Source organism: Lytechinus pictus, chromosome 3 (genome assembly GCF_037042905.1).
Source record: "Lytechinus pictus isolate F3 Inbred chromosome 3, Lp3.0, whole genome shotgun sequence".
Lineage (NCBI taxonomy): Eukaryota > Metazoa > Echinodermata > Echinoidea > Temnopleuroida > Toxopneustidae > Lytechinus > Lytechinus pictus.
In genome coordinates this window covers 72088372-72115520 of record NC_087247.1, presented here as the reverse complement: position 1 = coordinate 72115520, position 27149 = coordinate 72088372, and the positions used below count along the sequence as shown (strand labels likewise).

The 27149-nt window shown below is 36.7% G+C and overlaps 1 protein-coding gene across 1 annotated transcript; it reads left to right on the top strand.

Moving 5' to 3' along the window:
- The first annotated feature begins 3700 nt into the window (after window positions 1-3700).
- LOC129255352 (muskelin-like) lies at window positions 3701-27138 on the top strand. Its single transcript, XM_064096074.1, has 9 exons — window positions 3701-3720; window positions 4952-5144; window positions 5736-5868; window positions 10706-10773; window positions 11575-11651; window positions 15285-15474; window positions 19271-19435; window positions 20808-20918; window positions 21650-27138. Exons 1-9 carry the CDS (start codon window positions 3701-3703, stop codon window positions 21725-21727), a joined length of 1035 nt encoding a protein of 344 aa, XP_063952144.1. The 3' UTR covers window positions 21728-27138.
- Window positions 27139-27149: the final 11 nt, after the last annotated feature.

Sequence of the window (27149 nt, the reverse complement as noted above, 5' to 3'; positions counted from 1 at the left end):
TGTTAATTGGTCATGAACAAAACGAAAAAGTTGAGAAAAGATCATTTTCAGTTACCAAAATTAAGCAATACTTGCCTATGATATTTGAAAATCGTATTTTTTGTTTTCAATAAATGTTCATTGAACCGTGAAACGATGAATATTGTTGAAGATACTCTTCCCAAAAATAACTGTCATCATATCCGATCATTTTTTTTAAAGAAATGTGTAAAAAATCCAATTATAGCAAATTTGGACTTGTGTTTATTCAACCGTGAAAATTAGCCAAAAAAGTTGTATCGTCTTTTAGAAAGTACCTTTTACAAGCCTTCTGACTATTTTTCATGATGAGAATGTGGAATTAGTTCCAATAAAATGGAATCAAAGTCATGATATTTGGCCTGTGACTTTTGAAAAGTGACATTTTTGCCTTCTGACGGTGCTCACTGAAGCATGACGTAAAATACGTCCGTAACATTTACTCAGAGGGTAGCTTATAAATTTACCTACACGCTCATGTAAAAATATATTAAAAACTCGCATTGGTTCGGAAATTATTCATGTTTGTTTAAGGGGGGACTTACTTTTTTTGTTGTGTATATATTTTTATAGTACTAATATTTTGAATGCGAAACTTGTTTCTGATAAATTATGTAATACATTTGCTCATGTGCCGGACTCGGAAATGTGTGGCTTGGACTCGGTCTTGGAATCGAAAGGCATGACTCGGACTGACTGGACTCGGACACATCCAACGTTCTCGCCAGGTTCACTCTGACGCTTGGCGGCGCGAAGCGACGCAAGCCGCACAGCAGCCTCGGTGCGTGCGAAGCGCAAAGCGCGGTAGCTATCGAAAATATCAATATCAACGAGCTTAGATTGCTGCTAAATGCACCACATTTTATGTCTATTTAATGCTTCTCCGGCCACACAGCCGTAATGGTTGCGCGAATTGCAATTGAAGCAGAAAGGCAATTACTGATAACTTATAGATTATTTACATCGATAAATTAACTCCATACTTTCCAATGTTCAGATCGATATCGCTACATCCTTAGAAAGTGCGATTAATTTTGTGAATGCGTGTTGTTTCTTATGTCAATGACCGACTGCATCTACGGACCGCATGCGTAGCCCTTTGAGCTTGCGCTACGTCACGCCCTTACTAAATCCAAAGATTGTTCCGACTTTATACCTCGGTCACATTTGTTCTACGGCGGCCGTACGGCGAGTCGAAAACAGCCGTTTTAACATTTTTTGTACAAGCTGAATATAAGTGGTTTGAATAAAAATGAATAAAACGGCTGTTTTCGACTCGCAGTAGAGCAAATGTGACCGAGGTATTATTTGGAAGCCTCTGAAGTTTTCTTCCGAGGCTTCCAAATAATGGGCATCGGTATTCATGAGACGGGTTCCCCAACTTATATAATTTGCATGGTTTTTTGTTTGGTTTTTTTATACTCACTGAAACTATAACTCTCATAAGACTTCTGTTGATGATGTTTATACTAATAATTTCCAATCGAGATTCTTTTATCACTGTCAATTATTGCTGTGTTCATTTGTATTGTTCGTTACTCACCTATAAAATAATGAATGTGCTGTGAGAAATATTTTTAGTCATTCATAATACTCTAATATTACGATTTTGTTGTTCTTAACTGCGATTTAAAATGTTTTGAAAGTATAGGTTAATTGGCAGGAAATAAGATTATATTTTTACATAATACATTATGTAGGCCTACAAAAACAGCGTGTGTGAAAGAGAGGAAGAGGGGTGGGGTTGTAGGATGGTCGAAGGGAGAGAGCGATAGGGGAGGGGTCGTGGCGTGGACAATGACAAGGGGATGTTGAGATCGTGTGTGTGGGATTGTGGAAGAAGTCAATATTCGAAGCGAATACATTTTTATAGACGTGTCTACACTTTACCGATGATGACGGCCGAATAATCTTTCTTTACATAATTTTCTTGCACCATGAGGGGGATGATCGAGGTACGTGATTCAATAAATTGCATCACAATATAAATATAGGTGTAGTTTGAAAATCACGAACAGTTTATTAAAAATGAATAAAAGAGAAAGATCTTCTTAATTTTATAGCCCCCATCCAGCGTAAACACCATGAAGAGTTTTTGAGGTCACGAAATCAGCTGATTCGCACTCAAACAACAGGTTAACAGGTCACACACGTGGGACACATTCCAAGTGCGGGAATTCGGGGAAACCCGTTTTCAAGCACGATGATTGGCTCAACCCAGAAAGTGAATACTTATTAGATCACGTGCCATCGGGCTGGGGCGTCTCGTTCACATTCCAACAACTCATTTCATAAATATCATCCACTCGCAGTATAATTAGGCGTTATAATTAAACGACGTTGTCAAGATATAACTCATATATTAAAAGCACAATTCCGATATAAAACATAAAGACATAAGTGAACTTGAAAAATTCATCCAACGATATTCAAATTATACTAGCAACTCATTGTGGGCGTGAAAAAACGATATAGTGTATACATATCCAATATCCTCTAAAACGTTCACACATATCAACTTCAATAATTCGTACTTGAAACGAATATCTGTGAATGAATTGCCAATTACACTTTGTTGAATGTGTACTTCTATCGAAATCTATTGAATCACGTACCCCTCCTGACCCAAGGTGGATTTTCCAATCGCCATAAAGATTATGCAGCCACAAACACAGTAGACATCCATAAATGAATATCAATTTCATTCGCTACGAACAATCCCCTCCCCACAAAGTCACAAACATCCAATCATTTTCATCTACATTGCCCACGGCCACCCCCCATTTTTTTCTTTTTTTCCTTTACACAAATTAATTTCAAATGATATTTTATTTTAAATCGTAGTTAAGCAATTGTACAACAAATTCATAAAGCATTCACTGTGATGACTAAAAACATTTCTCAGGCCCGTGACAGGTGCGCTCATTATTTAATTGGCAGGCAAAGAGTAATAAAGAACAATACAAATGAAAATACACTGTACGTATAACTCACATTAAAAAATGAGTCGTAATGATAAAAAATGTGACTAATATTAATAAAGATTATTAATTATGAAAATTATAACAGATTCAATGAATATATGAAAAAAATCAAATTAAATTAGTTTTGGATCCCATCTAATTTTGGAAGACTATCGGATCCCCGGATCAAGGATTTTTATGCCATGTGCGATTTGTATTATGAATGTGACCGTTGCGAGCGTAAGTGCAGTGGCACAGAACTTGGTAGACACGCCGTCGCGAAATTAATCAACAGTTTCAAAAGATCGATGTAGAGATCAAGACTTTGGAAATAATGGAGTAAAATCGGAATTTAAATGTGAATAAATCATTTTGAAGTAAGTAAATGAGTTGGACATTATATCAATCCATTCCATTGGCTTTGTCATTATTAACGTGATCTTTGAATAGTTTAACCAATTCGCTCTACGGCAGTGTCATCAGAAATGCATTCAATGAATTCATGTAGATGTAGCTATAAAGGCTGGGGCCTGGGACGAGATGAATCTATTTTTATCGAATTTTGATAGTAATTTTGACACACTTTATTTTTGACAAAACAAGTGACAATATCAACTGAAATGCGTAATAATCTAAATTACATTGCCCAAGCCAGTAACCCACGATACCCCTCTCCCCTTACTTGTTTTTGAGCGTTTTTACTGTAAATAATGTGAGCAATGCGATACGCAAATGCGAGGTAAACATCTTCGCGCTTCCCACAAAAGAGATTGGGCCTCGAGTCGAGGTCATATCGTATATAGCGCACTAGTAGTAGTGAGTGAGTCAAAGAAATCCCGGGAAGAAATCGTGGACGAAATAAACAACAAGTTTATTTTAGGATCTGAAAAGCAGATTGTTTTTTAAATATATTATTTAGTTTTTGTGTAGATCTAGGCCTGCTTTACAGTTGTCGGGGAAGTTCACGGTTGGCAGATTTGCCCCGAAAATTTTCAGGGTTGGCGGCGCCCGCCAACCGTGACGCGTGGTAGCAAGAACGTTGGACACATCACTGGTTGGGGGTATTTGTGAAATTGTCATCATAACTTGAAAAGTTTATGGATCTAGTTGATGAAACTTGGACATAAGAGTAGCCATGTATCCCTGAACATCTTGTGCGCATTTGAGGTCACATGACCAAGATCAAAGGTCATTTAGGTTAATGAACTTTGGCCATGTTTGGGGTATTTGTTGAATTGGCATCATAACTTAGAAAGGTTATGGATCTACACATGTAGTTCATGAAACATAGACATTAGGGCAATCAAGTATGAATGATTGTTTTGTACACATCTTAGGTCACATGGTCATGGTCAAATGTCATTTTTGGTCTATGGACATAGTATTTTATTATCAATTGAGTGTTTTCTTTTGTGAATAATTATTCAATATCTGTTTTCAAAGTCAGCACTGCTGCTATATCAAATAGCGTAATGCAGGAGAGACTGCCAGAGGCGTTCCACTTGTTTAGAGTGGAAACCGCGCCTTGGCATAAGACAGCCAGGCTTGTATATATGTGGATGGGATGAAGGTATGAGAAAGATGTTTAGGGATGATAGCAAGATCCACTATGCAGGATTCTCATTCCCAGAGTTTAAGACTTAGCATATATATGTAAGAAATGAGTGTTATATAAGCCCCAAAACAGCAATTGCCATATTGTTATTTTTGTCATCTTTATCATGTATCATGTTTATCCCAGAGAAAAAAGAAAACTTTACTGAACGTAATATTTTATCACCTGACTTCACTAAAACATTTCAGAACTTGAACACTTTAAATTTTGTTGAGCTTTGCAGAGGAATGTGTATATTCATATCACTGGCACTACATGGACATTCTTTTGTTTTTTGCCATGATGTCTGACTATTTATTATGTATATATTCATAATGTTTATTTAATAGTTTCTTTTTTTTGCATTACGATACAGTTCTTCCTCATCAGAAGATCGTCCAAGTGAAGGTTCTTTCAGTGGTCTTTACTTATACCACATACCAACTAATACATGGCAGCTAAAAAGACCTGATCATAGTGCTAACCACCATCATTTACATGTACATGGTTTGAAACGCAATACCAAGGATATCAAGTCTAGAACAGGACATTCTATGCTCTTCCAACCTGTGAGTTTTTACTCTTTAGAATTTGTATTGAACTTAAGTGAATCATCATATATGGTCATGCTCCTGTCTTGTTTAGTTCAGATATATTTAACGCCTATATTCTTTCAGTTGAATATCTCATAAATTTTCATAAAATTTCTTTAGCAAGGTCAAGAAAATATAGCTAACAAGTACACAACTATATTAAAACAATAATGCATGAAGAGTAAAATAATTATGAAATAGCAGGGAATGCAGCAGGAACAAGTTTTATTTCCTGTAAGTAAAGTTTGTTTAATAATAATAATAATGGTGTCTACTTATATATCGCACAGGTCTACCTTTCTGTGCTCATGGGGCTTCAAAAAAGGCCCTGCTAATGAAGTCCATTATTGAAGGTATCAAACTGAAAAAATAACATACTGTAAACTCATCTAGTGGATGGCATATAACAGAAGTTGAATTGAAATGCATTTATATCTCCTGAAACAGATGTATCTCGAGTGAATGATCTAGTGTATATTTCCCTTCACTCTTTATTTCTTTGTTGATTACTATTCTTTCCATATTTATCAATCGATGAGAAAAGACTTTCTCTTCTTTTTTTTTTAGGAATCTAGAAAACTTTTCATCTTTGCTGGTCAGAGGGCCAAGGACTATCTCAGTGATTTCTTCACCTATAATATAGATACAGAGGAAATAGAAATGATATCTAAGGATGGAAACTTGGGACATCCAAGTGGAGGTGAATTCAGATTTTGTTTTCAATCTTAAATTAAATGACCATCAAGTTATATATTTCAATTCAGAATCTCTTCTGGACCAAAGGAAGTGATACTTGACTGATTGTACAAAATCATTGAAAAGACATGGGTGTGGTTTTGAATTTGAGATCAGTAATGGTGTAATTAGTTAAATTGACTGATAATCAATCAATATTCATTGTTAGATTCTCTAAATTACTTGGGCTGATCTTCATGTAATGTAAATATTGATCCGACAATTGCTCCGCCGACATCTTCTCCGCCGACAATACGCAGAATACGACAATTGCTCTGGACAGTTGCTCCGCCGACAGTTGCTCCGTCGACACTTGCTCTGCCGATATTTGCTCCGCCGACATCTGCTCCGCTGAAAATTGCTCCGCCGACAATTGCTCCGCCGATAATCGCTCCGCCGACATCTGCTCCGATTATACGACAATTGCTTCGCGACAATTGCTCCGCCGATATTTGCTCCGCCGACATCTGCTCCGATTATACGACAATTGCATGAACATCTTATTTCTCTAAGTTGGTTCTATATTAAATGATAAGAAATTCATCCTGATACAAATTGTTTTGTTGTTGTTTTGATCTTGTTATTCGTTAATGTTTTATTTATTTTATTCTCTCCCTATCATCACAGCTTTCTGCTTAAAGAACAAAACAAATTGTTCTCCCTGTCGCTGCCACTTGACAAATTGTAACGGAGAAGGGGAATGACACATTCCCCATTGAAATTGTGAATCTGGATTTTTGTTCATTTATTATTGGTTTCACTCCGGTCTTGAGCGGGGAGAGAATTTTTTTAGGGGGGGGGTGCTGGACACAATATCTCTTCTGCTTTCCAGCAACTTATACACCATACATTCGCGCGAACTCTCACTCTTTCTCGTTTTGTTCTTTCACGCTGTTTATGTTCATTGGTGACTGCTTGATTTATTGTATATTTATCAGCATTAAAATTATTGATATTTTTATCAATAATTTTTATTTACGTCTTGGGCCTTATCTACCCTTGCGCCTTTTTTCTTTCAATTTGTTTCAAACGAAAGTAGGATATCACTGGCGTACAGATGGGGGAGAGGCGTGCTAGGGGTCACGGATACCCTCCCCCTCCCCCATTCTCCCTACCAATGAAAAAAAAAGAATAAAGGAAAGGAAAATAAATGTCATCCTTATCTGGCCCCCTCCATTTTTTTGGTGGCTCATTACGCTACTGGTTAGTTACTATAAAACTAGACTTTGGTTGTATTTTAGTTCTATTCTGTGCAGTAGCGACAATATAAATATGTTTTGATAAATGAATATATGTATGTATCTCTCTCATTACGTCTAAAGAAATAATGTTATTTTTAAAAGACAATAATATAGTTACAATTTCATGAAACCCAATACGCATCTCACTGAATTTATAATGCGAGCACAAAGCGCGAGCTGTTATTGACCTGGAAAGGGGACATTTATACGCCTTTTTAAAATTGTAAACATGTAGCATATCTGGGGGGGGGGGAGACATATCGTAAAAGAAATGAGAGCGCGATGCGCTAATTGAATATTGTTGATATATTTACCAGAAAAGGGACATTTTGTGATCGTGAACTTTAGAAATATTCAAGGAGTGGTACAATGATAATGATAATAAGTACATGAACACACGTTTCTTCCCATAAAGTTCATTCTTGGAAAATACATAGGCGGCCATATACAGATGAAGGTATATCATTTATAGAAGAAAATCTTGTTTGATTGATTTTTTTTATTTTAGAAACTACGTTTAAAATTATATCCCCCATCAACAACAAATTGTTACTTACATTTTAACATCATAATGAATATAAATTCGACTATTGGCGGACCATATGGATTTTATTTTTGGATTTAAAAAAAAAATTTAATTATCCTTTTCTATCAGTGGAGAAAACAATCATGATAAACATAAAAAGAAAGCAACTCACTGTTATATATTATCATAATCTAAAAACCTACGGTGTATATGACATGATGTGGGTGTGGAGACCAGAGCACTGTGTATAAGAGAGGATATGGAAACCAGAGTGGAGGGGTGTGCCGAGAAGGTGACACGACATGTAGCCTTTCACAAGTTGGTATTTTCGTGAATATTAATTTTTACTTACTGAATGTCTTGGTCATGTTTGTGTGGGACAAAATTTGACGACAGTAAACATTTTGCGTGACTACAGTACAGGTTTTCGACAAATAAGGTGGGGTACCGTTGAATTTCACCTGGAGCAAATATCTCCACTTCGGAGCATATTTCACCAGAGCGATTTTGACGCTAAGAATGGGGTATATCTAAGTTTTTTTGTACTGTTATAATAATTCCATGAAAACGCGTTTCTTTTTTCATTTTAATCACCAGGCACATAATAAAACTTACACAAATGCTCCCCCCCCCCCCACCATGAATAAGAATTAAGAATATCTATCCCTCCTTTGTGCTTACCCATTTTTTCTATTTCTTTCTATGTTATGCATGTATCAGGGGCCGCGGAACCGGGGGCTTCAGCCCCCCACTTTTTTTCCAATACCGTGTACAAAAACGTAAAAATTACCATATGATTGTGATTTTTAGCATGGTCAGCCCCCCACTTTTGACTCAGCCCCCACTTTTAAAATCGTTCCACGGCCCCTATGTATGGCATGTAATATATCATGCAAGCATAGTTTAAGTTTACTTTGCAATATATTATAATATACAAATTTGTAAATTGACGCCTTCAGCCTGTGCTACAATTGTTATGCGTATGAAAGAACGAATAAATAAATAATTGCTGATGTGGTTTACGGTACACCATGTGAAGTGTTATAGAAACAGTGGATAGAAGAAGAGAAGAAATGGATAGGCGAGAAAGTGGAGATTTGAGAGTAGAGTATTCTTTCTTGAAAGTAGTCCTGAAAAGGACTGTAAACCAGGAAAGATTGATGAGTTGAGAACAGCTTGAGTAGTAGAGCTAATGAGGAGATGCTGGCTTGAGTCGGCGAGTAGAGATGATGAGTAGTAGAGAGACTCGACGTTTCGGGCAGGTTGACTGTCCGTCTTCAGGAGTGAGTGTTCGCTCGGCGTGCGGCGGTACTTGTGGCGTTCGTGTGGACGTGGGGGAAAGCGCTGGGCCGGCGGTCACGGCGGGCTGACGTCGTAGGTGGCGCTCTGTGCGTGGGTCGGCGGTTTTGGCGGGAAACGAGTTGGCGTGGTATGCAGACGCGGTGTGTAGACGGCGGGGTGAGTTACGGCGGCGTGTGTGTGTGTCAGCGGCGTGGTAGGTACATCAGTGGTGGCGTTCTGTGCGAGTTGGTCGGCGGACTCGTCGGATAGGTTTCGGCGGGAGTGAGTGGGTGGCCTGGTGTACGGATGAGGTGTTGGGTCGTCGGCGGAGGTTGTAGCGAGGTGACGGTGGTGGTGGTGTGTGCGTCGGCGAAGTTGCTGGTTGAGTTGGTGATTCGATCAGACTGCTGTGTTGGGTAGGAGGGCTTGGTGGGGTGACGGTGGACGGCGGGTTGCTTGTGGAGTTGGTTGTGGATTGGTTGGAAGTTGGGTGGTGACGTAGGATTGGGTGCCAGATGGTGTTGATATGGAGGCCAGGGTCTTGAGGCACGGTGTTGTGTTGATGTATCTCAATGGCTTCCCTGACCCTTCTGGTATTCCAGTGCCGGATGTTGGTGATTAGGTGGCTCTTGTCCCAGTCTATGTTGTGATTTTCCTGTTGTGCGTGTTTGACGATCGCAGATCGGTCCCAGTCGCTGCGTCGGTGGTGGGTCTTGTGTTCCTTGAGTCTGGTGTCGAAGTCTCGGCCGGTTTCTCCAATGTAGACTTTGCCACAGTCGCAGGGGATCTTGTAGACACCTGGTTGCTTGTTGGATGGGTGCTTGTCCTTGTGAGAGTGCAGGATGGAGTGTAGCTTGCGAGAGGATTGGTGTCTGACGAGGATGTTGGCAGAGTGAAGGATGCGTTGTAGTCGGTGTGAAGTCTTGCCGATGTAGGGAAGTGCTATGGTGGCGATAGGCTTGGTTTTGGATGGGTTTTCGGTGCTGTTGGTGCTGGGTTGGTGGCTGGACGGTTGAGTGTTGATCTCTACTACTCATCATCTCTACTCGCCGACTCAAGCCAGCATCTCCTCATTAGCTCTACTACTCAAGCTGTTCTCAACTCATCAATCTTTCCTGGTTTACAGTCCTTTTCAGGACTACTTTCAAGAAAGAATACTCTACTCTCAAATCTCCACTTTCTCGCCTATCCATTTCTTCTCTTCTTCTATCCACTGTTTCTATAACACTTCACATGGTGTACCGTAAACCAGATCAGCGATTGTACATACCACCATGCAAACCTTCAAACAACATCCAAATAAATAATTGTCGCATTATCGGAGCAATTTACGGCGGAGCCATTTTCAGCGGAGCAATTGTCGCGGAGCAATTTTCGGCGGAGCAGATGTCGGCGGAGCAATTGTCGTATAATCGGAGCAGATGTCGGCGGAGCAATTTTCGGCGGAGCAGATGTCGACGGAGCAAATATCGTCGGAGCAAGTGTCGACGGAGCGACTGTTTGGAGCAGTTGTCGTATTTTGCGTAGCAATTGTCATGGAACCGTAAATATAACACATCCTAACCTACATGTTTTACTTCCTTGTCTTTTTGTTTGCTACTTTATTTTGATTTTGTGTTTACATGAACGTGACCAATTACATCAATTATTGTTTCTGTTTTGCATTATACCAACAGACTGTACATGAATTTAAACATGCTGAGTTACCATTGTGCTGTGTTTAATTGTCATTTATTGTCTCCCTTTTTCATCAGTGCCTGTAGCTGGTTTCACCCAAAGGGCAACCATAGACCCTGAACTGGAGGAAATTCATGTTTTATCTGTAAGTATGTCTTGTTTAAAACACACTTCACTGCTTGCAAAATTGAAAACTTCATGGTCATTTTTTTATGAAATTATGTTGGTCAATAGATACAGTGCATTGGCATAATTTTCTTCAGCAAGAAACTAATCCACAATGTGCTGCACACAACCCAGGTGAGATAAATGGGTAACGGCAGGAAGTGCTCCTAAAAAAGCTACGGGCACCGGAATTGGTTGCCAAGCTTAGCCGGGGATAATATAGGAGCACCTTGAACATCTAACAAGGTGGATATGTGTGCTTTACAAATATCCTATATTAGTATTTTTGTTGTTGTTGATATTTTGCCCTTTTGTGCAGCAGTAAATGCAATAATTGATTGTCTCTTCAGATAACAATGCATTTATTATTCAACTGGATGTAATGAATATGAAGTAGACCCTTCTCCCTAACATTGGTTCTCAATTAGTTTTGTTGAAGTGCCACATTTGTTTAATCCTTACTATACCACTATCCAACATGTGCAGTGAGCAAAACGGCATGGGGTCCAGGGGCCTGTATATGGGCTCCTGGTGGGGGTCAAGGGAGGAGAACCCCCTAAACTTTTGATAGGCCCCCAAAATAGTATTTGTTTTGTACATCATGAATACAAATTCAACACAATTTATGATAAAAGCAATATTTTTTTATTTATACTTTTTTATTTCATAGTGTCTTCACATGCACCAATTTGCCAGACTTAATATTCCACAAGTGGCGCACACCGCTAATTGAGAACCTGTGCCTGGACATATAAGCATTTTTCTTCTCTTTCCATTTTAGGGTCTGAGTAAAGACAAAGATAAAGAAGACACTATGAAGAATTCATTTTGGATATATTATATCAAACAGGAAAGATGGTAAGACAATTATTTGTATCTCCTGTCTTAAATGTTGTTGCAATGATAATTCCATTCTTTCAAAATCTTGTAATATTCCCCCCTTTAACTTTAACTGGTCATTTGGTATTAGTTTAAGGTCACATGATCAAGGTCAATGAAAGTCAATGGGGGTTCAACAAACCTTAATTAAGATTATGATTAAAACCCTAATTTAACTGGGCCATTTCAGACCAGGATATAGGGATGGGGGGTCTGACCCCACCCCCTTCAGATCTTGGTTGCTGATTGTGCAAGAATTTGCATGCATGTATAGCTGGATGTAAGATAGAAGACTATAGTGAAATTTTCAAAACATTGTTTATTTTATGATTAATTATGCAAATAAACTTATGAAATTTGCCCTAAATGTGTGTTTTGTGTATGTTTTTGCCTTTAACTCACTTTATATAGCTAGTACTAGAGTGCTAATTTTGGATTTAAATATCAATTTTTTACATTTCCAACAAATATCTACAAAAAGATTGCCAAAACTTAATTAATTTCCTATGTATTTTATTGTTTTTTTAATTCTTTTTGTTTTCTTTTTTATTTCAAACTTTTTTTTTTATTGTGTTAATTTATGAGCTTTGTCAAGGACACCTTTGCGATCATAAATGGCATAAAATTAGTCTGTTTAAACCGTCAAAAGTAAAATATTCTTGCATATGTGATTTTTGTTGTTGAAAACACAATTTGCAATCGACTTTGTACACGGAAGCACGTTTTTGAGCTATTTGGGGTCTGACATGCATTTACAAAATGTTGCGTAATCTTGGAACGGCATACCCGGGTGTTGCAAATTTGGTTTTAAAAGATGCACAAGACTTGAGTGTATAAAGCCAGCCAGCAGCGCGGTAAAAAAACTTGAGTGGTGGTGTGGTGATGAAATTTGTCAAGGGGGGTGGGAGTTATTGATCCCCCAGTTGAATAAGGGTTGAATTTTCAAGATGATTTATAAAGTATAAGTCCCTAGTCCATAAAACTTATTTACCAGAAAACAGATGAATACAATTTCTTGCCACTTAGTCAAGGTCAAAGGTCATTAGGGGGTCAATATACATGTACCAGTTTAGAAAAAAAAAAGTTTAAGAAGTTTAAGATTTATTCTTTTCATCTTGAATATAATGTTTTGTGATGTTATCGTTTACATAATTAAAACGTTTGGTCACTAGATCAAGGTCAAAGTTCATTTCAGATAAATGTGTTTGTTAAAAATTGGCCTACCATGTGTGTTCATTGTCATGAAATTAAGTGAAACTTGTGTGAGTGAATTACTGGATATCACATTGATTTTTAATGGTCAAAGCTCATTTTGGGTCAGTGAACTTTTTTTTTTTTTCTTCCTCTTTATTAGAAATATCTTTCTTTTTGTCGTCAAGTCAGCACTGCTGCTATTTTACACTGCATAATGATGGTGATACTGCCAAAGACATTTCACTTACGATGTTTCCCACATTTCTTTTAGCTAAAATTTTAATTTTAATTTTGATTTTAACATTCTGATCAGTTTACATTCAAATTCAGAGGACTTGCAGATGAAAAATATTCAAAAGGAAAAGATTATGGGAAGTTAGGTCATCAAAGTTCATCTTAAAAATTCTTTAAAAACAATAAAAGTAAGCTATAGTGCAGCCGAGCCGTTTTTTGTTGATGTTTCAGATACGTTTACCTCTGTCACTAAGGCAATCATCATCGGTCTCTTTTTAATAAAAAAAAAAGACTATTGACTCATTGTTAGTCTTGAAATATACCTTTCGAGGATAAATCAACCTGTAATTTTATTTGTGTAGATAGAGAAACTAGAATGATTTTGAGGGATAGGTATCTGTTTTGCTATTTGGTAATACAATCAGTGTTGAAATTACTTTTTATTTTTAGGGAGCCATTTAAAAAAAAAAATGTGAGCCATTTTTCATTTTACCAGAGCCATTTTCAGTTTTCGAGAGCCATTTTTTTCATGATTCAGTGAATGGTTTCGCATCGCAGTTTGTCCTGCTTGTTTACAAATTCATTTATTGTTAAACATTATTTATTTAATTGCCATATATTTTTTTTTCATTGGTATTAATTGTTAAATTATTATTTTACTTATTGTTGTTCATTTAAATGTATATCTAATTCTTATTGTTTGTATCTCGTATATTAATGCGTTCTAACTTTAACAATTTTGTCCATCAAATTGAATAGGATGAAGTTTATCAAATTTGAACAGAATTTGTATTAAGAGGAATCATTTTCATAATTACTTTTTGATAAAAACTTGCTTGAAAATTATTTTATTAAATATTGAATGTATCACAGCCTGACAGCTAACGTCAACATATGTCAACTATTTCTCAAGCTAAGCTATGCCTACGCAAGCGCAGCCACTGAACGCCACAGCTCTCAGTCAATCATCACCGCAACACACAGCTCACAGTCAATCATCACCGCAACACAGGAGGGTATGAAATTGAATTAGCGCCAATACATGTATACACTGACTGTTACTCACCAAAAACCCCCACTGAAAATCCTAATTTTGGTCTAGAAATTGCGGGATCTGTGCCATATTTCCAGAGCACCAAGTGGCTTAGTTCCGATTTAAGAAGTGGAGTCACCGAAAAGTACTCTAATATAAAAAAAAAGCTGTGATTTTCTCCAGAGTTTACGATCTTATTTTCTTGCAAATTTAGGATGGTATCTTCAAATTAATCCAATAAAAAAGGAAAATTTTTGCTATCAAAGTTATAAGGCGAGGCCTGGTGCCGCGCAGCGTTTTGAAAAATAGTACCCAGGATATTGAGAGTTTGAAACTTGATACGCATTTTTTTGAAGCGCTGCGCCCGTGATTCTAAAAAATCCACTCAGTTACACGTCAGAACGCGACGATGCATGAAAGAAAAACTGCATCTGGCCTGGCTGTCTGACTACTGTGCAGTCGTAAATGGGAGATTGGACAGGCTCGGACGGGAGCGATTTTCATGCTGGGAGTCGCTCGGTAATTGGCAGTTTTAGGCATTTGCGAGAGCGATTACAAAGCACACGAGGGCGGAATCGCTCGTCGCTCCCGTCTATTTTCAACCCTGAATACAATTATTGTGATATGAATTCATGTATTAAGTAGTAAATTAGTATGTTCATAATTCAAGTGGGTCTATATTACAAGACTACATTGTTGAGAATGTTGCATTGTGGCTCCTGGATAGTAAACCTGGCCAGATAACTGAGGGCTTGATGTGGGGCTGCCTGTTTGTATACCCTTTAAAACATTCTTTTCCAATCCAGATTTTTTAGGTCTACAAGATTGTATTTCATATTTCAAATTATTAGTTGTTAGTGCTTTGGACCATTTATGTAAAAGCGCAATACATATTAATGATGATGATGATGATACAATACAATTTTCTCAAATTTATTTTTCATGCCATACTTGGGAAAGATGAATGCATTGGGTTTTTTTTTTAACAGATGTTTTATTTTTTGTTCTCAAAATACTGTAATGCTTGTGACAGGATTTGCATTGCTTTGAATATAATAAGTTCCTTTTCTTCCTTTCTTTTTGGTGGTTAAAGTGTATGAGGAAACGTAATTTGAATGTGCATTTCATTATTATTTTGTACTTTGTATCAGGTCTTGTGTTTATAAGAATGAGAACAATGACCAACAGTACTGGAAACAACAACAACATGTAGAGCCTTGTCCGAGGTATGCACATCAACTTGTTTACGATCATGTTCACAAGAGGCATTATTTGTTTGGTGGTAACCCAGGCAACCATAACAGACAGCGCCCTCGCTTGGATGACTTCTGGTCATTAGAGGTGAGTTGAAGGTGACAGTTCAATGCCTGAATTACTATCAGTTAGAAATGCTATGAAAATTGCATGCTATTTTTTCTCATTTCAATTTCTAATTTCATTGAAATATGGACTATTCATTTAGAAAATTAGTTTCACACTGCTTGTTCACGGAATACAAGAAATATCTACGTTCTTGTTCCATATCATCAGGCCGAATAGATATGGAGCGAGAATATATATATTTCCTGCATTCTGTAAGAATAAGCAGGGAGTAACAGTTAAATCTCTTTAAAGAGGAATCCAACCTAAATAAAAACTTGTATTTACAGGAAAAGAAAAATCAGATAAGTTGATAGGTGAAAGTTTGAAAAATGTCAGACAAACTGTAAGAAAGTTATGAATTTTTTAAAGTTTTGAATATTGGTAATCCCTCTACCTATGGAGACTTCAAATTGGCCGCATTTGTGATGTTTTAGTGATGTGAGGCAAGGATTATTCTTTCATGAGGACATAAAACAATATACTACCTGGGTTATATTTAGATAACTGTCCCAGGAAATGGGTACCTAGAGGAGAAAACCACAAATCCCTGATAATAAAGTACATGAGCTAAGAAAGGGCTTAAAGATCAAGTCCACCCCAGATAAACGCTGACTTGAATAAATAGAGAAAAATCACACTAGCATAGTGCTGAAAATTTCATCAAAATCGGATGTAAAATAAGAAAGTTATGACATTTTAAATTTTCGCTGATTTTTCACAAAACAGTGATATGCACAACTCAGTGACATGCAAATGAGTTAGTCGATGATGTCCATCACTCACTATTTCTTTTGTTTTTTATTGTTTGAATTATACAATATTTCATTTTTTACAGATTTGACCATAGGGACCGACTTGACTGAACCATATAGTATTAAACAATGCTAATTTTTACATGTTCAAGGAGGAATTAATCACTGTTTCACTTGACAATGAGGAGAAAATGAGAATATTTCATATTTCATATAATAAAATACAAAAGAAATAGTGAGTGGATGATGTCATCGGTGTCCTCATTTGCATACCGACCAGGATGTGCATATAACTGTTTTGTGAAATTAAGCGAAACTTTAAAATGTCATAATTTTTTTATTTTACATCGATTTTGATGAATTTTTCAGTGTTATGCTTGTAGGATTTTTCTCTTTTTATTCAAATCAATTTTTTGTTGGGGTGGACTTGTCCTTTAAGTTAATTGAAGTTTACATGCAAGACTCTCTTATGACACCTAACTCCGCAACCGTAAGTCATTTTTCAACCAAACTTGGATGGTAGATGGACTTGGGGGACCTGCATGTTATGCTCAGACCTGCCAACTGTCCCGATTTTATCTGGATCGTCCCGATTTACAACTTTCAAAATGGCAAAAAGTCGGGACGTCCCGATTTTTGAAATTTCATGTGAGAAAAAAAATATTGTAAACTTAACCGAAAGAGGGCGTCATCTTATTACTTGCGTATTTTTTTAATGTTATGCTACGAACTGCGATTCACACAGCGCGTGTAGCGTTCAGCAGTGCGTAATAGGTAATACATGTAGTATGGTTTGCTGAACCGCACTACGAAAAAAAAGTGACTTGGCCGTCGCGCACGGAACATGTGTTATTGTGTTTGTCGTCAAGTCGCCATTTTGTTTTATCGTACCTACTTGGACTGCGTTCGATATTCGCATTCGTCGCCCGGTTTATCGTTGGTCTATGACACACAAGCTTGCCATGCAAAGCAGAGACATTACATGCTACGCCGCTTCTTACAGTGTAAGTGTGCTCAAGAATGCAAAGACAGCCACGTACAAAGCACTCCATCAGAAGGAAGGTGCTTTAACTTCCACAGAATAATATTTAAGTTCAGTTGAAAGTAGGTATATGTGTAGTGTAAATAGTGCAAAATGTTGGGTGACATCAAAATTAAGAGACTTGCTGTTGTATTACAAATAAATTACAAATGATAAAAATGTACAAGCCCACTTTGATTACACCACAGTGTATTTCAAAAGATTTTGCAACCTTCAATACATTCATTTCAAGTATAAAAATTGTTTTCCCTTGGTCTTTAAAGTTGCTAAAATCCAACAGCTTCAGGGGGCGCTGCCCCTGGACCCCGCTGGGGGCCTAGGCGCGGCGGCCCCCTGGACCCCCGGCCGGTGGTTGTCCAGATTTTGGGTTTCCAAATGTTGGCAGGTATGTATGCTGCAGTCGGAGGTCACATGGTAAGGTCAAAGGTCATTTTCAGGTCAACGTTAAAGTTTACATGCAAAACTCTCTTATTACACCTAACTCCACAACCGTAAGTCACTTTTCAACCAAACTTGGATGGTAGATGGACTTGGGGGACCTGCATGTTATGCTACAGTCGGAGGTCACATGGTAAGGTCAAAGGTCATTTTCAGGTCAACGTTAAAGTTTACATGCAAGACTCTCTTATGACACCTAACTCCTCAACGGTAAGTCACTTTTCAACCAAACTTTAATTGGATGGTAGATGGATTTAGGCGACCTGCATGTTATGCTGCAGTCGGAGGTCACATGGTAAGGTCAAAGGTCATTTTCAGGTCAACATTAAAGTTTACGTGCAAGACTCTTATGACAATTATTATTCCATCCCAGTCATTTCACGATGAAGTTTCGATACAATTCTGTTGCGTGCCCTTGCAAATCACGATATTTCTGGTTATTTTCATAAGTGGGCGAGACACAAAATCGCTTTTGCCTTGTTTCTGCATCATCAATTGTATTTACACTTGGTACAAATAATCATTGGGTAATACCACATGTGTGTTCATGAGGATGATAAGTTCAAAGGTCAACTAGGGGTCATAAGATCATATTGCATATTTTATTGATCGCATATTCATGCGAGGCTCGTTCGTGAACCACCTTGTACATGTATAAGCTCCCATTTCAGTTTGAAATATTGCTCTTTGCATTCTAACCCTCACCTCCTTCCATCTGCCCTTCCTCTTTCTCATCATTACGTCTTACCCCCGTTTGGGAACGGACCGCAGTTCAGATTGCAAACTGCGGTATTTCACCCCATTTTGCGTTTGAAAATCTAAAACATCATTTCCAAGCCCTGGGGGTCGTTTCATAAAGCTGTTCGTAAGTTAAGAGCGACTTTAACAACGACTGGTGATCATCGCCAATGGTTTGTACCATTTACCGCAAGACATGATCACCAGTCGCTCTTAACTTACGAACAGCTTTATGAAACACCCGCCTGATCAACCCCGCTTGGCCAGGTAATCCCCACAGGCCAGATTATGAGCGTTGAGCCAAGGACGAAATGATAAACAACAGCTGTGCTATTACGTTAGTCTTCTCTGCCTGTAGAAGGACCTTCGGAATTAAATTATTGTATTCGATATTTAACCACGTTTTCAAAGGCATATTGTATTCAGAAATTCAATGCTAGCCCATTTTCAATTTCGAACGAAGAAAATCAACCTCGAAATAAGGAAAGTAAGTGAATAAAAAATGGCGACATGTTTTCCCGGACCGCACTCGGGCTGTTGTGTTATCTTCGGACCGAGGTCAAGAAACAGGTGTTTTGATACTTACATTGCATACCTGGGGCAGTAGGGTTTTCGTACTTGGAGAAGAGGGGTATAGTGTTATCAAACGGAGGTTTTTCGTCATGTCACCCCTAAGATGGCAGATGCATAACATGATAACCTCTGGTCTGTATTTCTATTTGTTATCTTTCATTTTCCTTTTTCAAGTGGTAGTCCTTGGCATGAGAGAAGAAAAGTTAAAATATTAACTTGCATTTTATTACAGCTCTGTAGACCCAGCAAAGAAGAGTTAGTACGACGATGTAAGTACCTGATCCGACGACATAACTTCCAGGAGACAGCCATGGTGAATCCTATGATGGCTCTCTCCTATCTTCAGAGAGATCTGGCTGAGATGGTCAATCATTCTGATCCTGAAGAAACCAAAGAGGTCAGTCTAAATCACCAACACAAGATTAACACCCCCATGTAGCATAAGAAATAACCTAGAGCAATGGGCAATTCTTCAAAATTATCCCAAATCTGCAACAATAATTTGGTTCTACAATCATTCCTATACCCTATGATTTGGAAAGTCCTAATGAACATGTTTTTTAAGGCTGTAAAATTGTAATGATGTAAACTATGAGCATTACCTGATTGTGTAATGTGTCCCCACAATAAAAAAAATAGAGGCCCCCATCGGTACTATCACGGCTATAAAACTAAAAAGAAAATACCTCTTTGAAATTAGCAATTCCTTCCCTGCACTCTTACTAACCAAGGGTCAATTCCCACGTGATGTATTAGTGCCCTTTTGTAAGGCATTTATCCTCATTACCAGTTAACTGAATTTATGTTACTCAGAACATAAATATTGGTTGAGGGGGGGGGGGGGTCAATCACTTACAATGCAATGTCTTGATGTACCTATTAATTTTTCACGTTTTTTTTTCGATGAAATTTCATAGATTGGTAAATTACTTGAGTCTTGAAATGTTTGTAATATGTTTGAGTGGGTGTGTGTATTTTGGTTGGGAGATAGGAAGGGGGCTCTCTATGTCTGTGTGCTTTCAATATACTTCCAATGTTGAGAGAGAAAAATAATATAATTAGGCTAAGCAAGGTAATTGAGTGATTTCAAGTTAGATCTTCAAAATTATATAACTCATACAAAGATATTTGTTATTTAAATTGATGAAAGGTGTTTAATATCTTATCCATTTTGTACTGCATGCATAATTTATTTTCATGCTAATTCTCTCTCGCTCATTGCGTACCAGTATGTGTGTGTCTTTGTACTTCGATATGTGTGTGTGTTTGCGAAGGATATTATATTGTGTGCATGAAGTGTAAGAAATGTGCACTTTATAGATCAATGAATCAATGATAAAAGTTTCTTTTATACATGTGGCAAAATACTCTGATGGGTAGGCCACCAACCAGTAAGGACTTTCTGACATACAACACAATCTAATATATAAAACAAATGATGCATGTCTTAATTCTTTCATAATGTGATCTATCCACTGTGGTTGAGGCTGTGTTCAACCAAATTGTTTGAACAGAGCCTAAACTGAAGGATAGATTGTATAATGAAGTCATGTGCATGCATACTATTATTAATGGTGAGATAACAGAAGCACCACCAACAGCTACTTTAGGCTGATGCTGGGATAGTGTTAGGCTGTCAGTTATGTGATCGGTAATGATTTTCTTAATCCAGATTTTGTTTAAGTTCATGAGCCTGATTCAAATATTGATACCAACAAAACACTTCAGCTATATGACTGACAGCTTATTTGAATATTTTGTAATTGCAGTTCCAGCTTCTTGCATCAAGGCTTTTCAGTCCTGGATTAGAAGTTCCAGAGCACCTTCTAATGGGTCAATGTACTGAAGATGCACCCCCTTTTTATGCTAGTAGAACACAGGTAAGTTCATTTATCATATCATGTAACAAATAAATCAGCAAATGTAATTCCTTGATAAAAAAAGGATCATTTGATATCAGTGTAAGAGTATAGTGGTGGTCCATATTTGATTTCCATGTTAGTCAATTATTGCCAGCAAAATATAACATGGTATATCGCAGAGTCTGAAAATTCATGATATACATTCATTATGAGCTGCAATTCTGTTAGAGCAGGGAAGAGGAAATGAGAGTAAGGCTTTCATCGGAGCTTGTCCATGAAAATTCTGCATTTGGGTACCAACTTACAAAGTTCTGAGTTGGTTTCAAGCAGTACAGAGCAGCATTTTTGGTCGATAAATACTGATTAACTTTTCATAATCTACAATGTTTTGGTCATATCATGTTACTAGTTACAGCAATATATCAACATAATCATAAAACCATTACTGAATATTTGATATTGTTTTCAATATTGCATATTTTCAATAATATTAAAATGTTGCCCAGCACTATAAGAGAATAAATTCTTTTTTTTGGTACTTTTAATCTTAAATTTCTGAATGATATGATAGTATAATAATAGTTATAATAGTAGATAGTTTTGCAGCCTTCAAAATTGTCACATGAAGTTTAAGAATCAGAATACAAAGAGCTATAAATGTAGTTTACTTTGTTTCAAGGGAATTTTTTTTTATGTACTTGTTGATTTTGTTTATTTTCCACTTATCACTGTATATGCTTTTACTTCAGCTCTATGATACCTTAGTGAGCTTCTTTCCTCTGAACATCTCACAACCTCGGGACAACCTTATTGACTGTATACTCTGATCTGCTCTTTGCCATATAACCTTTGACCTAGGATAATGATTACTTCATCAGTTATTTGACCTTTGATTCAGTTCTTGAAATTGACTTGATCCTGTAGATGATTATACAGTAATTGAAAATACGTTCTTACAAAATGCTGAAATTTTGGAGGAACATACTAAACTCATATTATTGGTTGAATAATATGAGTTTTGTTAAGATGATTAATACCTGCAAAGTGTGTCCTAGAATGCGAAGGGTGTATTCTTCTGATATTAAACTTATATTTTCATTGCAAATGTCAGTTGCATTTATTGTCAATTCTGTTGTTTTTAGACAATGAGAAAATGACTCACATAGACAAGCAAGTAAACAAGCATTCACATTATAACCATATTTTCTCATGATAAAAGTTATAATAAAATACTATAGGGGAAGGCGGGGTAAGTTGTGACACTTTTTGCATTTTGCATGTTAGAATTGGTATGACTAATAATATTGTGAGAAATAAGTACCTAGCCTTTAGATTTGATTCTTGGGAAATATTTTTCACCTATATATATATAACTTTCTACCCCCACACTGAAAGTCATTGTGACCTTTGAAAAAAATGATGTCAAATGGTTCAACTTGCCCCATCTGTGGGGTAAATTGTGCCACCTTCTGGGGGTAAGTTGAGCCACAAAAACTATGTACAAAATGTATGTGGGAAGAACCAGCATGTCAATTTTTCATTCAAAGTCTTTTCACTTGCTAATTCTCTATAAATACTAACAACCTCTAAACGTAAAAGAACTGTCATGTGAATTTGCTCCTTTCTGCCTGCAAATCAATGGCTTTTTAAGGTTTGCTTCTTTTTTATTATACATTACCATAAGAATTACTATGGCCCAACTTGCCCCATGTTGGCTGGCTCAAATTACCCCAGTTCGAACTTAATGCGATATTTTCAAATCCACACATTTCTTATGCATCCATCATGTAAAAGACTATGACAAGAATGAGAATCCATACCTGGACAACAATATTGTTCTTATTTCTTTATTATATTTAAGACGTGTGCGGGTAAAAAGCACTTATCTATTTCACACCCTTTTTTACTTTTTTGGCTGAAATTTGCATTTTTCCCTCTAAAAAAATACTTTTTGTTTCAAAGTTGAAAACAATGTGGTGGGGTTAAGGGTTATTTAATGGGTCATCAATACATGACACCACCACAATGGCTGACTCATTCATTATTGGCCTGGGGGTGGTGGCTCAACTTGCCCCTATGCTCAATTTACCCCGCCTTCCCCTACATTTTGGACTTTGCCAGAATTTTTCTTGCGTGTCAACATGTAGCTGCAGTATTGAAAGTCTTCTGTACATTCAACAAGACTTTTTTTTATATCATTAGACTGACTTTGGATTTACAATTCAAACTTTTGGCCCAGGAGTGAAACATAGTAAAATGATACATGCCAAGTGTGGTATATTTATTTATAGGGAAGTTTCAGGGCCATTACTAATTAAAGAACATCCAAATTGATATCATTTGCTTGAAATTGTATATTTGTTATTCGAGGTATGTTGGAAACACATTTTAATTTGATCAATAACGATGTTCATTGATTTTCTAAAAATAAAAATGTTTTTTTCATCTTAGTATATTGTTTTTTTGTAAAAGTGTAAGTACCCTTGCAGCATTACAACAAAAATTTGTGTATGCATCTGATTTGTTTATATTTCTAACCTTGCCAATTTATAGCTGTTCTGTTCACTAAAGAGCAATGAGAATGCATCAGAAGAGACTTATTTCAGGAGAGTTGTTGCACAATAAATATTTTGTGTGTTCATTTGTGTAATATTGAACTTTTCTTAAATGGGTTAGTATTATTAAAGAAGTATATGGAAGTAAACAGCAGATTTGCTAATAATTACATTTAGATGCCAGTAAATATGAATATGAATTTTTGCACCTGTTGTAGATGAAGGTGCAATATATGGACTATGGTTCAAGGGGGATATTCTTCTCTTTTGATGAAATAGAAAGTGTTTTGGTTTTGTTTTTCAGGCGTGTTTTTGAAACACAAGAGTATGTCTAATTTTAATAAGTCGTTTTAAAGGTCACGTCAAAAATACAAAAGAAGTAGTGAGTGGATGCCGTCATCAGTCCACTCATTTGCATACCAAGGATGTGCTCATAATTGTTTTGAAAAATTAAGCAAAACTTAAAGATGTTCTTTTTTACATCCAATTTTGATGAAATTTTCAGTGTTGTGCTTGTTTGATTTTTCTCTTTTTTGTGAATCAAGTTTTTACTTGCCCTTTAAACTTCAGTAAACCTAAAGTCATTTATGATCTGATCAATCTGTATTTGCAACTTGTCCAAGAATTTGAACATTAGTGATGTGTTTTTGCCAGAATTACTCCAGGTGGGTGTTTCATAAAGCTGTTCGTAAGTTAAGAGCGACTTTAAGAACTACTGGTGAACCTTTCTTACGTGCTAAATACTCACCAAATGGTGAATATCAATTACCACAAAAAATGATCACCAGTCATTCTTAAAGTCACTCTTAACTTACAAACAGCTTTATGAAATGGCCCCCAGGTTTGATGGAAAAACAATTTCTCCCAAAATTGTGAAAAATGTAAAGTGCTAAAGACTCCCCCAGTAAAATATGGTTTCCACCCCTAAATATATTAGGATGATGTGCATAGGGTTTGACGGTTTGTAATCTTGTCTCCATACTATCTTACTTTCATTAAGTTATGTTACCATTCATATACTTTATAAATTCTTTTGTGCAAGGATTCAAAGATCGCCTTCTTCACTAGACAGTGATCACATTCAAATGATTCATGTTCAAATATTTGAGGTTCATCATTTGTTTTACACGTTATTTCATCCAACAATACCGGTAATATTTTTTTCAAGTAACATTATTAAAGAAATTATTGCTATTTTCTAGGTTTTTTGTCTCGCCTGCATAGCAGAGCGAGACTATAGGCGTCGCTTTTCCAACGGCGGCGGCGTCAACATCAAATCTTAACCTAAGGTTAAGTTTTTGAAATGACATCATAACTTAGAAAGTATATGGACCTAGTTCATGAAACTTGGACATTAGGTTAATCAAGTATTACTGAACATCCTGCCTGAGTTTCAGGTCACATGACCAAGGTCAAAGGTCATTTCGGGTCAATGAACTTAGACCATGTTGGGAAAATTATTTTCAAAATCTTAACCGAAGGTTAAGTTTTTGAAATGACATCATAACTTAGAAAGTTTATGGACCTAGTTCATGAAACTTGGGCATAAGGTTAATCAAGTATTAGTGAACATCCTGCTCGAGTTTCAGGTCACGTGACCAAGGTCAAAGGTCATTTTAATAGGGTCAATGAACTTTGGTCAAGTTGGGGGTATTTGTTGAATTACTATCATAACTCTTAATTCATGGATCTAGTTCATAAAACTTGGACATTAGGTTAATCAAGTACCACTGAATATCCTGTGCGAGTTTCAGGTCACATGACCATGGTCAATGGTCATTTAAGGTCAATGAACTTTGGCCGTGTTGGGGGTATTTGTTAAATTACCATCCTAACTCTTAAAGTTCATGGATCTAGTTCATAAAACTTGGACATAAGAGTAATCAAGTATCACTGAACATCCTGTACGAGTTTCAGGTCACATGACCATGGTCAAAGGTCATTTAAGGTCAATGAACTTTGGCCGTGTTGGGGGTATTTGTTGAATTACCATCCTAACTCTGAAAGTTTATGGATCTAGTTCATAAAACTTGGGATATAAGAGTAATCAAGCATCACTGAACATCCCCTGTGAGTTTCAGGTCACAAAACCAAGTCAAAGGTCAGTTAAGGTCAATAAACTTAGGCCATGTTGGGGTAATTGTTGAAGTGCCATCATAACTTTGAAAGTTTATGGATAGAGTGAATGAAATGTGGACATGGGTGTAGTTGACAGTCTTCAGTCTCCGTTCAAATGTCATTTATGGTCAATGAACGTGGTATTATGTCATTATATGAATGATGTTTTTGTGAATGATTATTTTATAGTAGTTTTCAAAGTTAGCACTGCTGCTATATGAAATTGCGTAATGCAGGCGAGACTGCCAGAGGCGTTTCACTTGTTTGGAGTAAGGTCAACTTATTATGGCAAAAGTTCATGCTTTCCCAAAATATACTGTCAGTGTAATACATTTCTCGCGAATACATATTTCAATGCATTGTCATTTTCCATGAGTGATGAGTTGAGGAATGACTGCGTGATAATGAGGCATTTATTATTGTTTAACTTGCGAAGGGAGATTTGGAAAAGAACATTATTGCTCTTTGAAGATCTTGGCTGGTTTTCAATTCAAAACTTGGATAAAGTAAAATATTTGACCAAGTACTTTGCTCAAGTAAGAAATTGGATAGTGTCCAATACTTAGCATTTCACGTAGTAAGCCAAAAATGAAAGCCAAAATCGTTGTTGCCAAACGAACTGCAACTATAATGATGCACCAACAGCGCTACTTTACAATTCTGCACAGCTCAGGATGACTGCATACATTACGGTAACCTGCCAATTACATAACAAAATTATTTGGTTTGTCTCCTTGAGAGTTGACTGAAATATAAGGCAAGACACTTGGCCAAATTTATGCATTGAATACCAAGAAGTATTTTATCCAAGTAAGTATTTAAAATACTGGCCCTGTATGGCCCATATTCATACAGCCCAAATCTAGTTATGATTAAATTGTGTACTTGATAATAAGTAGACTTTTTCGGTTTTCATGAATAAGGGCAGATTCTCACTCGAGCAAAAAATATACATGTATAGTCCACCTTTGTGAGACCTTCCTGTAATGGTTTGTCTCAGACTTTTGGTTCACATGAAAAGTTGTTATTTTATGATAAATAATCATGGCATGAGCAGTTAAGTGAAATAAAAATTGAAAAAATGGGGTTGAATATTTCATGGGCTTGTCCTCCATAAAAGTGATTTAAAAATAAGTATTTCATAATGAGTATCAGACTTGTTAGAAGTTAACATTTTGGTTGAATTGATATTTATCCGGAAGATGACTTAGCCATCTGTGAGTAATACATCAGAGGGAGACACCATTGCCCATATTGTAATTTGTTGCTGCATTTCAATCAACAAAGAATACATGTAATTGAACTATTTTTGTTATAATAGATGTAGATCATAATACATAGATAGTTGTGAAAGGGGTGGGGATTTGGTTTACATTATGCACAAATATGTTATATTTCATGTAGGTGAGTATAAGAGATTTGCTCCCCCAAAAACCTTGGATTGTTATTCTTCACAATATGTCATGACTGACTGGTTATCAAACATGTGGAATTATTGTGAAAATATGGATATTTACAGGTAGAAGTTATGAATAAACAGAGCAGTACTGATATTTTATCAAAGACTTCATTACTG